The sequence below is a fragment of the Aphanomyces astaci genome, assembly GCF_000520075.1.
Source record: "Aphanomyces astaci strain APO3 unplaced genomic scaffold supercont1.83, whole genome shotgun sequence".
In the NCBI taxonomy this organism is placed as follows: domain Eukaryota; phylum Oomycota; class Saprolegniomycetes; order Saprolegniales; family Verrucalvaceae; genus Aphanomyces; species Aphanomyces astaci.
The window spans coordinates 145,354-158,291 of NW_009798346.1; the positions used below are offsets into that span (position 1 = coordinate 145,354).

General features: G+C 49.6%; 5 protein-coding genes across 5 annotated transcripts; 2 read left to right on the forward strand and 3 right to left on the reverse strand.

Annotated features, from left to right (window-relative positions):
- Positions 1–1,315: 1,315 nt before the first annotated feature.
- H257_16278 (hypothetical protein) lies at positions 1,316–2,239 on the forward strand (the record flags this gene model as incomplete). Its single annotated transcript, XM_009844649.1, has 1 exon — positions 1,316–2,239. One exon carries the CDS (start codon positions 1,316–1,318, stop codon positions 2,087–2,089), a length of 774 nt encoding a protein of 257 aa, XP_009842951.1. The 3' UTR covers positions 2,090–2,239.
- Positions 2,240–2,837: 598 nt separating this feature from the next.
- H257_16279 (hypothetical protein) lies at positions 2,838–3,617 on the reverse strand (the record flags this gene model as incomplete). The annotated part of the gene is made up of 2 exons (XM_009844650.1): positions 2,838–3,124; positions 3,212–3,617. The coding sequence occupies 2 exons, from the start codon at positions 3,615–3,617 to the stop codon at positions 2,838–2,840; spliced, it is 693 nt and encodes a 230-aa protein (XP_009842952.1).
- Positions 3,618–4,805: 1,188 nt separating this feature from the next.
- On the reverse strand, positions 4,806–5,993 carry H257_16280 (hypothetical protein; the record flags this gene model as incomplete). Its single annotated transcript, XM_009844651.1, has 4 exons — positions 4,806–5,031; positions 5,076–5,389; positions 5,497–5,646; positions 5,787–5,993. 4 exons carry the CDS (start codon positions 5,991–5,993, stop codon positions 4,806–4,808), a joined length of 897 nt encoding a protein of 298 aa, XP_009842953.1.
- A 3,346-nt stretch (positions 5,994–9,339) lies between these two features.
- On the forward strand, positions 9,340–10,299 carry H257_16281 (hypothetical protein; the record flags this gene model as incomplete). Its single annotated transcript, XM_009844652.1, has 1 exon — positions 9,340–10,299. The coding sequence occupies one exon, from the start codon at positions 9,340–9,342 to the stop codon at positions 10,297–10,299; it is 960 nt and encodes a 319-aa protein (XP_009842954.1).
- Positions 10,300–11,677: 1,378 nt separating this feature from the next.
- Positions 11,678–11,983, reverse strand: H257_16282 (hypothetical protein; the record flags this gene model as incomplete). The annotated part of the gene is made up of 1 exon (XM_009844653.1): positions 11,678–11,983. One exon carries the CDS (start codon positions 11,981–11,983, stop codon positions 11,678–11,680), a length of 306 nt encoding a protein of 101 aa, XP_009842955.1.
- Positions 11,984–12,938: the final 955 nt, after the last annotated feature.

Consider the following 12,938-nt stretch of genomic DNA (forward strand, 5'->3'; position numbering starts at 1 on the left):
CGACATTGGCCAGTTCCCCGTCGGCAAAACCGGTTAAATAGTGCGTGCCCACGACCACAGAAGGTACAACACCGTCCAAACAATGCGCCGCTGTCAAAACGACGTTGGGGGCGATCAGACTGCCGCCGCAAAAGGTCTCACCAACGGGCGACTTCTTGATCCCAACCACATAACGGTGTCTGCCGAATTGGGCTTCCTGGCCCCCAACGATTTCGAAACCGTCGCCAGGGGCCTCATCGCCCCAAGCGACTTTGGCTGGGACAACTTGGTCTTGAGCCAAGGCAGCGACGGCCACGGTGAAAGTGAGAAGGAGTGCGAACTTCATGATGGAAATTGGAAAATGAATGGTCATTCATCTAGAGCCAAGTCAATCAATCTTTACGTGAGACTGTGATTGCACTATTTATAGGGTAGCAAACCAAGTACCAAGGTTAACCAAATGGATGATTGCGATGTGTACAACATACATTATCCAACTCTCATCATTAACCCGCTAGTCAGTCATAAATATCCAACAGCGTGGCCGCTATTCTTGCCAGAAAACCCGTTGTATCGCACTTTCAAAGGATGAAGGATCCATATTGAAGTAGCACTTGCAGTACGGTGGATTGATACACTACTACACCTTTTTGCAGTACTCGGAGTACGTGCTTTGAAGTATTTATATGGATTTCAAATATCCGTAATAGTATCTATCATGTGTCGTCCAAACGTCATCCCACATTTATATTAGGTCATACATATCCTAATTAGTAGCGATCACTGTGGAACTTCAACAGTAAGTGTCCTGTAAGATTGGGCTTTTTGACATAATTAATCGGATGCTGGGTGAAAATATATTGACAAAAACTGAAAATATACGATATTTGGTGATGGTGAAATATAAACGTAAAGTTTGAGGTTGCCACGAAATTAACAGTAAATGGAGGTAACCGAAATATATCGGTGGTCTCGTAAAATTTACTGCAAGCTAAGCGAATTATAGTGAAAAACAGCTGAAATTAACCGCAAAACGGTGTAGTAGTGTATCAATCCACCGTACTGCAAGTGCTACTTCAATATGGATCCTTCATCCTTTGAAAGTGCGATACAACGGGTTTTCTGGCAAGAATAGCGGCCACGCTGTTGCATATTTATGACTGACTAGCGGGTTAATGATGAGAGTTGGATAATGTATGTTGTACACATCGCAATCATCCATTTGGTTAACCTTGGTACTTGGTTTGCTACCCTATAAATAGTGCAATCACAGTCTCACGTAAAGATTGATTGACTTGGCTCTAGATGAATGACCATTCATTTTCCAATTTCCATCATGAAGTTCGCACTCCTTCTCACTTTCACCGTGGCCGTCGCTGCCTTGGCTCAAGACCAAGTTGTCCCAGCCAAAGTCGCTTGGGGCGATGAGGCCCCTGGCGACGGTTTCGAAATCGTTGGGGGCCAGGAAGCCCAATTCGGCAGACACCGTTATGTGGTTGGGATCAAGAAGTCGCCCGTTGGTGAGACCTTTTGCGGCGGCAGTCTGATCGCCCCCAACGTCGTTTTGACAGCGGCGCATTGTTTGGACGGTGTTGTACCTTCTGTGGTCGTGGGCACGCACTATTTAACCGGTTTTGCCGACGGGGAACTGGCCAATGTCACCGAGAAAATCAAACACCCCAATGGCACCGACGTGGGCATCATAATCTTGGACCACAACATCTCGATCACCCAACCTGTTGCGGTGTCGTTTGAATTCGTTCCGGCGGACGTGCTCACTTGGGTACGCGGCTGGGGAAACATCTGGCATAATGGCCCCCCATCTCGAGTGCTCAAGGAGGTCAGCGTCACGACATGGAACAACACCAGGGCCTCAGCTGCGCTCAACCGTTACAGGCGAGTGACTGATACGATGTTGGGTGCAGGGGTGGAAGGAGAAAACTCCTGTCACGGTGACTCTGGGGGACCACTGACCATCGAAGAAAACGGTACCGTGCGATTGGTGGGGGTGGTCAGCTGGGGCTTTAAATGTGGTCTGCTCGACACGCCAGGTATCTATGAACGCGTCAGCGCTGCTCGTGCCTTCATTGAACCGTACTTGCCGAATTAAATCAAGCTTGTGCGTGCCATAATGAAAGCGACATGGCCAACATACACCCACTTGGTTGAACATACAACCGCCTTGGTTATGGAAGGCCAAACTCGCTCGTGTAGTGTTTGTGGTAAACATCGTTAATTGATGAATAACCATCATGGTGCAGCATCTGAATAGCGCCGCGGGATTCGCGATATAGAAGCACGCAAAGCCATTCTGCCAGTGGAATATATCTACTTTTGTATGCTCGTTGCAATCTCTTGCATCATTGACAAACTATAGTCACAGGGAGAACGTGTGCTAGTGGCACTGAACGATCTCTGCACGAAACGTATGCTGGGATTCATAAAGTTGTGTTTATTTTAAACTGTGAAGCGACGTGGAGAAGCACTGACCGTTGGAAGAACCGAACTGGGGGCGACGGAGGCGAAGAGTGCACGGGATACGTACTATATATGAGGTGGGAATGACTGGGTGAAACATTTTTTCTGGGCAAAACACTGTCGACTGGGTGACCGTGTCCAACAACAAAGCGTATGCGGATAGTACGATCGTATGTTGCGCAGTGTATCAATCCATCGTAAGTGCTATGTACTTCAATGTGGGTCCTTCATCCTCTGAAAGTGCGATACGGTAGCGGGTTTTTCTGGCTAGAATGTCGGCCACGCTGTTGGATACTACTACACTCTGCTATGCAAATATTGCATGCGTACATGCAGTACTATACAAATTCTAAGTATGAGGAATCTAAATATAATAAGTTTTACACATCCATGTTCAAAGTGCCTAACAGACTTGCAACTTCCTCTAACCTGTCTTCTTCCTCAAGCCGCAAATTCGTCATGGATAGTGCCAATTCGTCCTCGGCGTTCACTTTGCTTCGAGGGATCTCATAACGGTTGCAGCCATTCGCCTCAATTATCACGTTCATGGAACGACGCAGTGTCATGAATGTCTTCTCCAAAGTTACAGGGGAAAGCAGCATAAAAGAGCACTTGACGGCAGCAATGAGCTCTTCCATTGTTCGGCATTCCAGGGTCTGCTTGAGGGCTTGAATCGAGTTTAAAAAGCCCAGATTTAGAACGTTGAGATCCGGCGACTACGCCGGTTGGTTTTCAATGCGAATGTCCCAGCCACCGTGTTGCTCAGCATCCACAAACTCAGCATCGCCAGATGGAATGTGGTGACGATCGTTATCGTGTTGGAGGATGATGCGGCCATTTTCGACTCCCGCGGGCCAAATCCACTTCCTCTTGATGGCTGGCACCACCATGGCCACGAGCATCCGCCGATTGACATCCTTAGTCCCAGTGATACTCGTCAGGACCTCAGTTCCAGCAGGGCGATTGCGACTAGTACGGGCAGAGGGCATGCGCTCGGTAATTTCCCAGCATCCAATCTTGCCGTCCCAATCGTTGCGCGGTCGTGCAACCGCAACAAAAAACATCACTTTGGAGATGTGGGACTTGGACTGCAGTTGCCTTGGAACGACTGTTTCATCCTTCCACAAGAGGAATTTAGGGGCTCTTCCAAGTACCGTCATACTTTAAACCCAAAATGCGTTCCCAAGTAAGTTTGTCGTTATTTGATCGCACTTTGGTCGTGCTTTTGTCGTGTTTTCTGCTTCCACGTGATGGTTTTGTCGTGTTTGGGTCCATCGTATTTTGAGGATTTCAGCGCACACGGATTGGACAAATCTATCCAATCACAGTGGCATATGCTTACATACTAATTTTCATATAAATACGAATCTGCTTGCTCGCCAGCAAAATTTGTGGCAGAGGTGGCGACATGCCCTATGTCCAAGCACAAGAGCGCGCTAGGTCATACGAGTCGTAGGAACATGTAGATTGATCAGAAGCACGATAACAATGCCTAGCTATAGCTTTGAAGTCTCCGCCATAATGATCTGCAGGCTCTCCTCGTACATAAGAGCGTCGAGCCGTGCCGTGCCGCGAGCAAGACATGGCACGACTCGCTGTTACCACAGGTATCGTCATGGCTGCCAAAGCGTTTACAGCGGTACGGTGGCATGACCCCAAAGGTATCCTGCGGAAGTGGGATTGATTTCATTTGCCATTAGTGGGCGTGTTGGGAAAAGATTATTTCCGAGCGAGGCTGCATTTTAGAGCGTACTTAGACTCTTGCAGTCTTTTCGAGCGTACTTAGTTGGGACATAAGCTGTTGTGATGGAGTGGATTGTTTTAGAGCATTACGCATTACGGATACTGTATTATCTAATGAACATCCCTCAGTTTCCACTGATACAAACCGGATTGATAGTGAAGTTAAGATATTCCCAAGTGGGATAAACTGGGACAATGGATGCCTTTTGGATACACAACACACAGTCCACAAAGAGTTTGCAAATTGGCAATCGTTTGCGATAGCAAACGATTGTTAATGCGCAAACCCCGGGCATAGCATTACACGTACGTTATCCGGGGTGGAGACGTAGTCTCCGTGGGGGAAAGGGTACGGTTGTGGTGAAAGAATGCTGGGGCTAGTGACCATGATGCAGTCAACAATTATTGTTTGTGATGCAGTGGGATAAATTCGATGATTGGGTATATCCCCACGGATAATATCATACTCGTACATACTACGTAGTATTAATAGTAGTTAACACTTAGGAGTAAGTACTGATTTCCCCCCAGTTCGAAACGGCTGCTTACAGTTATGAACAAATTTCACAGTAAATGCATTTTCAAGGTTATCAACTTTAACAGCACTACTCGTGGCCAACAATCCTGGGATTCTGCAGTCCGGCTTCTCGGTGTAGGATCCCAGTACGGGACAAGCAGTTCACTATTGTGGATTGCGAGACATCGTGCCAGGCATCTTTGGCCCACGCCATGGCGTCAACAAGGGGGACTTCGTACAGTTTTTCCTGGCGGCCAGCCATGACCGCGTCGATTTGCTCCAGGGCGTTCTGAAGCTGGCGTTGCTTGACTGCGCTTTAAAAGAAGCAATGATCCCAGCGTCCTGGGGTAGAAGGTACGCTGTCGTGTTAGGTGGCAGCATCTTCAAACTGACATTTGTTAGGACGGTGTCCTCCTTCACCTTGTGCGGCGACGCGTTGTCGACAAGAAGCAAAACCCGTCGGTTTGCCGCCTCCATCCTTGCGTTGAACAATCGCATGTACTTGTCGAAAATGGCTCCATTCATCCAGGCCTCCTTACTCGATGTGTAGTCGAAGCCAAGATTTTCAGCAGTTTGGGCCGTTGAAGCATCGGGGACGGACTTCACTGCCGATGACGAGGGGCTCAACGAGGTGCGAGCCGTCGGCGTCCCGTGGTGAGGGCGAGGGTAATCCTATTCTTCGACTTCTTGGTACCCGGGACACGGCTGCGTGTGATTGATCGGTGCGGCGACATGCATCAAAAATAGGAAGTTTCGTCCATGTTGTACACGTCACTGACCTCGTAACCTGTAGTTGCCTCCAGCATTTTTTCGCGTCCTTGGTCAACGGCTTCTTGCGGCGTTGATCCTGCTTCGACGTGTTGTCGCTTGCTGGTTAGACCGTGCTTGCGTTGAAACTTGTAAAGCCATCCTTTGGAGAATTTAAGCGGCTAGTTTGTTACCAATTCGTACTCGTCATAGTACGCTTTTGCTTGTTTGCGAATTAGCTCACCAGTCACGCACACACCCAGTTCTTCACACCGTAGTACCCATGAGAGGACCTTGGCTTCGAGGTCGGGCATGGCTACACCTCGGTCCATTCAGCGTGACTTGAGATCGCTTCGTTGGCTCTTCGTGTCGTGCCTCTGGTATTCCCAACCGTTGATTTGGTTGGAGGTGATATCAACTTAAACGCATCCATCGCCCACACAGCCAATTCGGTGTACGTGGCGTTGGGTTTCTTCAAATGCTCAGCGTACAAGTTATGCTTGTCCGCCAAGAACATGCGCGCCTTCATTGTTCGGAATGAAACGCCCAAAAATTTGAATGTTTGAAACTATCCCCGTGAAATTTATATTATACGTTTATAAACACAATTCATTTTGCCCCGTTTCGAACTGGGGGGGAAATCAGTATCATTAAATGCACCACACTTTACTCAGCATTGGCATTTTAATAGCCATATGATCTTATTTGCTCGGAAATTCACCAATGACTAACACATGTTCTTGTGCCTATTAAGTGCGCTCGGAAAGTGTCTCTCTGGACTACCGAATTTACCGTACATCTGTAACTCCAATTTTTGACCATGAAGCTGTAACCATGAAAATTTCCAATACTTTGTTCAAGATAAAAAAAAGTCAGATCTGATTAAGCAAACTTGAGCTTTACCATTGACTTGTAACTACCCAGCCATGATTGGATATTATTTAACCAGTAAAACCATGTTAAAGTCAAATTTCAATTTGCTTCGGGATGGAATTGAAGGCCGTCGACATTGTTGGCTGCTCGAGCGGCGAAGGGACTCGAAGCTGCCCTGCACACGAGGTTTGCGGTGACAGTCTGGCCGTCAACGATGTGGTTGTGTTTCGATGCGAGGTCATGCGATTGAATGCTGATGGGCTCGAAGAAACCCTCAAGGTTTACAAGATTATTGGTGCGGAGCAACTCTGCCATGTCGGCTTTCTTCCCCGTCGTTTGGTCAACACGAAAGCCAAGTATGCGAACAAATTTGCAATTGTTGTAGAAGACTACAGAGTCGACAACAGTGCTTCGAAACGCAATCGATCGAATAGGTGCATTGGACTTGTAAGAGCTGTACTGATAACAAGAAGTACCGGGAATAATTTCAGATTCAGTGCCAACGCTGGCCAAGGATCGGTTAATTCCTGCAGTCTTGTGGCATGCAAAATCATCCCACAATAGAAGGCTGGCTTCCGTCCCAACAACATGAGGCTTCCAAACCGTTTGGAACCACTTCTCCGTAAGCGCTTCATCCATCCAGGCCTTGTGTTGGCACGCTGCAAACATACCTTCTGGCACAACACAATCCAAGCTCGACTCAATGCGAGCCCCGGGGACACCTTTAAATACAACAAAAGGCGGCAACTTCGTACCGTCTGCCGCAATCGCAAGACAAACAGTTACACGCGCGTTTGTGGACGTACACTTACGCGCCGACACAGTACGGGCACCCTTCTTGGCGATGGCGGTCTTGATTTCGGGTTGAAAGGGCACAGGGGTTTCATCCATATTTACAAAGAACCGTTAGGGTTCACAGTTGCCCGCGAGGCAATGAGGGTCTTGTCTTTGACCCAACGTGACACTTGGCCTGTCTGCACGCCGAAGGCCTTGCCTATTGCATAGAATGTCTTGGCAGGCCCAAGTGCAGCCTCGTAAGCTTGAATGACTTTGACTTTGAAGCGTAAGGATATAACCTTGCGCTTCCCTGTCTTGGAGCGGCTACGTGGTGGTTCTGCAGTCATTTGGCCTGTGACGTGTATGTCGTGCACTTTGAATAAATGTGAAACCGCACGAAACATTTTGTCCAATCATAGTTATTCCAATGCGCGGAAACAATACTGGTATATATTTCAGCTTTACCATTGAGTTGTAACTATTTCGGAAACATTTTGGGGGTTACAGATGTACGGTAAATTCGGTATTTTGCTCGAAATCGATCCATTCTAAGGCGTGCTCGGAAATGCTCCATCATTTGCTCGAAAAAAATGCGCACCCGGGTGTGTTCTCGTCAACGGCCCCACCAGGAACAGTGAAATCAATCCCACTTCCGCAGGATACCTTTGGGGTCATGCCACCGTACCGCTGTAAACGCTTTGGCAGCCATGACGATACCTGTGGTAACAGCGAGTCGTGCCATGTCTTGCTCGCGGCACGGCACGGCTCGACGCTCTTATGTACGAGGAGAGCCTGCAGATCATTATGGCGGAGACTTCAAAGCTATAGCTAGGCATTGTTATCGTGCTTCTGACCAATCTACATGTTCCTACGACTCGTATGACCTAGCGCGCTCTTGTGCTTGGACATAGGGCATGTCGCCACCTCTGCCACAAATTTTGCTGGCGAGCAAGCAGATTCGTATTTATATGAAAATTAGTATGTAAGCATATGCCACTGTGATTGGATAGATTTGTCCAATCCGTGTGCGCTGAAATCCTCAAAATATGATGGACCCAAACACGACAAAACCATCACTAGCCAATCATGTGGACCAAAGTGCGATCAAATAACGACAAACTTACTTGGGAACGCATTTTGGGTTTAAAGTTCGACGGTACTTGGAAGAGCCCCTTATGACGCCAAGTTCAAGAAGGGGCACTTGGCCGTTCTTGCATTGGCCTTCTTCGCCGAGGTTCGGTCACTTACGGATAATATCCGGTGTTCGTTTTCTGTAGAAGCCGGACTGTTTCTGCCCAATCATAGGTCAGCTAAGCAGTCCGTTAATGATCACTTTTGGTTTTGTCCCTCTTCAGTGCAACCTACTTCCTCGCCCCTCTTGACAGGCTATGGGCCTCCTCCTTTCCTCTGTGCAGCCGTTCATGGGCACCCCACTCGACGATCTCCGACCTTAGGCCTATACCTTGCAGAACACGGACTTCTTGTCCCAAGCGACATTGCTGAGTTCTACTCCACGCAGGACTATGTCTCTCAAGGAAATCTCATCGATGCGCTCAGTATCAACAAGATGTACCTCGAGCTTGACCAAGTCGAGTCGAGCACTCTGAGCTCTATGTTGCGGACCCGAAGTTCACAAATTAGAGTTCACACACTCTCCGTGTAACTCATTGGCCTCGTCAAACGCTACCGTGTGTCTATTGCCGCCGCCGTCGTTGACTCCAATGGATTCATCGGCGATCTCGTCCGTTGACTTCCACCACCATATCTGGAATTACTACACTCTGTGTGCGATGTCGGACACCTTTGATGGTGACAAGGAATTATGGGAAGTCGTGACGAACTCAGTGGCCACCGCGAGCACCGCCAACCATTCCGTTGTCGTCGCTGATGTTTGGACCTCTCTTCGGCGAATTATTACCATTCGCCTCCAACGAGCGTCTGCTCTGGGTGATAAAAGTTATGCCGCTACGCTTGAAACGCGTACCCTGCTTGCAGCCGTCACGTATGCACTTGCGGACCCTGCGCCACCACCACAAGCGATTATGCAAGCCGATGGCTCAGTTCATGTTATGAACGCTTTCACTCTCCCAAGCTATGCTCACCGTGATTATGTCAATTACCCCGGCATGTCCTGCTTCTACTAAGGCGTTGTCAATCACACGCTTCCCGCGTGTCCCACCCTCAAGTTGGAATATGCACTATGCATCTTGGATTTGATATGCACTATGCATCTTGGATTTGACAGCACCGTCTTTGACAAACATGGCTCTGCCTTCCAAAAGAAGCTCAAACGCGATTATGTCACTCCGTCGCGTGCTATCCAACGTCCTCATGATGACCGCGATGATTGCGATGGGCCTAGTGGCAACCAGGGCTCTAATAGCCAACATGGATGGAGACCAAGTTCCTCTAGTAGTCCTGAAAATGGAGGGTGGAACAACAATCGGGGCAACAGCTATGACAACAACCGCGACCGCAACCGTGACCGCCAACAAGACCAAGGTTACGGCCGCACTTATTGTGGAGGTCGTAATGACCAGGCTGGTATTGCTGCGCGTGTAGCCGCTCGTCCATTTATTGATGAAGGCAATCACCTCAATCGCATTGCCAACACCCACATCCTATCCCACCACTTTTTGCCTCCCTCTGCCCTCAACCGGGTCCTCCAGCGTCCCAACCCACCATCGGTTCTACCAAAGGTGTTTCAACCGGGCTCTGCCCCACTCTGCGATGTCTTTGCATCACCACCGCAGGAGCCGCCGCTTATTGCGGCTACTACCCTCGTTCCCATCACTGATGCACCGGGCGAGCTCCTCGACCACTTCGCGTCTCTTGTGGATGCCGGCGACCTAGACTTCGCTGAATTTCCTTCCACAGAGGTACTTATTACCGAGCGTTTGCCCCTCTACCCACCACGTCCATTGCTCCGAATTCCTGCGAACCCAAACAAAGTGGATCTTCCACTGTTCCCATCCAGTGCCTTCTCGGCCACACGCAGCGATATCATTACGCGGCGTCGGAAACTCCTATCCAGGTGTTTTTCCAACTGCCCCCAAGATGTGTGGATGGTGTCCGTTCCCATCCTCCATTCCAAGTTGTTGGTGGACAAGGCGTTTTCGCCCTTTATGCGGACCTACGCTACTGTGAAAGCGACCCCGGTGACCCGCCCCTACCCATGTCGGTGACTTATCCTCAAAACGACTCGCCCGCTCTGCGAGAACATTGGATCGTTGACTCCGGCGCCTCTGCCTCATGCACCACCAACCGAGATTATTTCTCCAACTACGTCCCTTGTGCACTGTCTATTACAGCCTGGAACGGCGCCCACCTTCCTATCATTGGCTGTGACCCTATTTCATTGGCTGTGGACATGTCGTCCCGTGACCAAGTCGACGATATTCATTCATGTGCTCTACGCCTCACCTTTGGCCTACATTGCCCTGAACTACAGTTCAATCTATTCTCGGTTCGCCAAGCGACGGATGAAGGCATCTCAGTCCGTTTTACGGCTCGCGACATGTGCGAAATTACCACCACTCTTGGTGATGTGCTTCGTGCACCTAACAACGCCATGGGTCTATACTATTTTCCCTGTCAGCCCAAGTGCGAGCCATCTACCGATCCGCACCGTGGCGAGTACATCCATCCGGGCCAAATGGTCATGCTTACTGGCATGATGACCACCTTTGAGACCTCTCTGCGGAAGTTCTCCTCGACCTACAGTGGATTTTTCACTTTTTAACGATCAATTGCACATGTTTGCATATGCGTCTGTGTTGCGCTATGCGCCAATTATTCAACGACCATATATGGTCTCCAAGCCAAAACCGTTCTACCCAATTACCCCGGACTATGTCTTCATGAGTGTAGCCCACGTTATGTTTGTTTCACACACTCCTACACCTGGCTATGACACCACTACTGTTCCAATCGACTGCCTAACTAGTCTCGTGGCTAGCTCCAAGCTCACCGCAGCTAGCCTTTCGCACCTATGGCACCGTCGTCTCGGCCATCCAGGAGTTGATGCCTTCAACCAAATGACTAAGACAAACCCTGAGATTATGCTCTTCAAGGCACTTACGTAGCCAACTATGTGAAACTTGTGCTTATGCCAAGTCCAAGCGAAGTCCTTTTGACTCATCTGCGGTTTTCCGTGCGGCGGTTGAGGACCACCTGTGTCATGGCGGGACTTGGATGAAGTCACCCACCACAACACACACCCCAAGCCATGTACCGCAGGACACACTTGGGCCTCGCTATTTCTTCGCGCTCGCTCGCTTCATCGCCTTGCGCAACGCAACGCCTTCGCTCGCTTCCTTCACGCCTTCAACATACTTCTTCACCACGGCCGGGCATTATGGCATGAGCTTCTGCAGCGGTCGAGGATCTCCTCGGTCACTGCAAAGCTGTCTTCGGCGTAGAGAATATTATGCTAATGCTCTTCAAAAAGGAAATATTCTATGAATTATATAAAAATATTAAATTTAGAAACACAGCTTAATTCTTGACGTGTGGGCTTCTCACAACTCATGAGTCACCAGGTGCTCCAGCACAACGGAGCATTCACCCACTTCCTTGACTCGGTAGGGGCTTGGGATGGTAGCGTTTGTCGACACGGGAGCAGAGCACATAGTCGCCTTCGCTGATATTGTACTGCTCGTACTTTTCGGTCGCCTTCGTCGCCTTCACCGCACCTATTGCATTCTTGTCTAGGACTTCTTTGTGCATAACTCGCAGGCTAGCACCCAGCTTGTCCAGTTTCTTGGGGATGTCCTTGACCGTCCAATCGCATTCTCGGAGTTCCTTGTTTATGCCCACCACGACAACATCCAGTGGAGTCGCCGGGTTGAAAGCCGTATACAGCTCCATAGGCGACTTGCTCGCCAAATGCCGGTGTTTGGTTGAGGTTGGTTTGGACCATTGGCAATAGGTAGTCCCATTATTGTTCAGCTAGCTAGTACTCTCGCAGCATGACCCGCATCACTTGAAGGATATCGCGGGTTATCCGCTCAACCGTCCCATTGCGCCGGGGCAGTAGGCCAAGGTTTGGTCATGATGGACCTTGAACTAGTGGGCCAACGCCTTCATGGCCACGTTTATGAAATGCGTTCCTTGGTCGCTGACCCAGACTCGCGGCATTCCAAACCGCTTCGTCCAGTCCACCAGGGCATCCACGGATACTTGGCTCGTGGGACCATCGCATGCAATGAGCTCGCAGTAGTGGGTAAGATCGTCTTTGAGTACCAGCACGTACATAGCGCCACTAAACGCTTCGCCCTGTAGAGGTAGTCGAAGTGGATTCCTTCGTTGCGCTCTTTCGCGTGCCATCTCGGAGCATACGGTCGATGGACCACCCTTCCCCCTTTTACATGAGGGCACAACAAGCAGCCACGGAGGAATTCACTGGCCATGTCAGCCAAGTGGTCGACATAGAACAGGCGGCGGATTGTAGCCACCAACGCTGCCTGTCCACGATGTCCGGCGCTGCCGCAGTGGGCAACGACTATGATCTGTTGGATCATGTCATTCTCCGTACTCGAAATCCATAGCCTCTCATCCACTTGCCACAGTCCGTCCACCACTGTGGCTCGCTTTGGTTTGTCCTTGTCATGCTGGTCTTGGGCGTAACGGATGTCCGCTACACATGGCCATACAAAGTCCTTGTCCAGCGGCCGCAGTTTTGGTTGTACTGGTGGAGGCTTTGCGCGTTTTGAACTTCTTCGACCAGCCATGTCCTCGACGAATTTTGACCCTCTTGGTCGCCAGACTTGGTGTCGGCTGACCCCAACGGCTCATCATATCCGCCAAAAGGTTGTGGATGCCG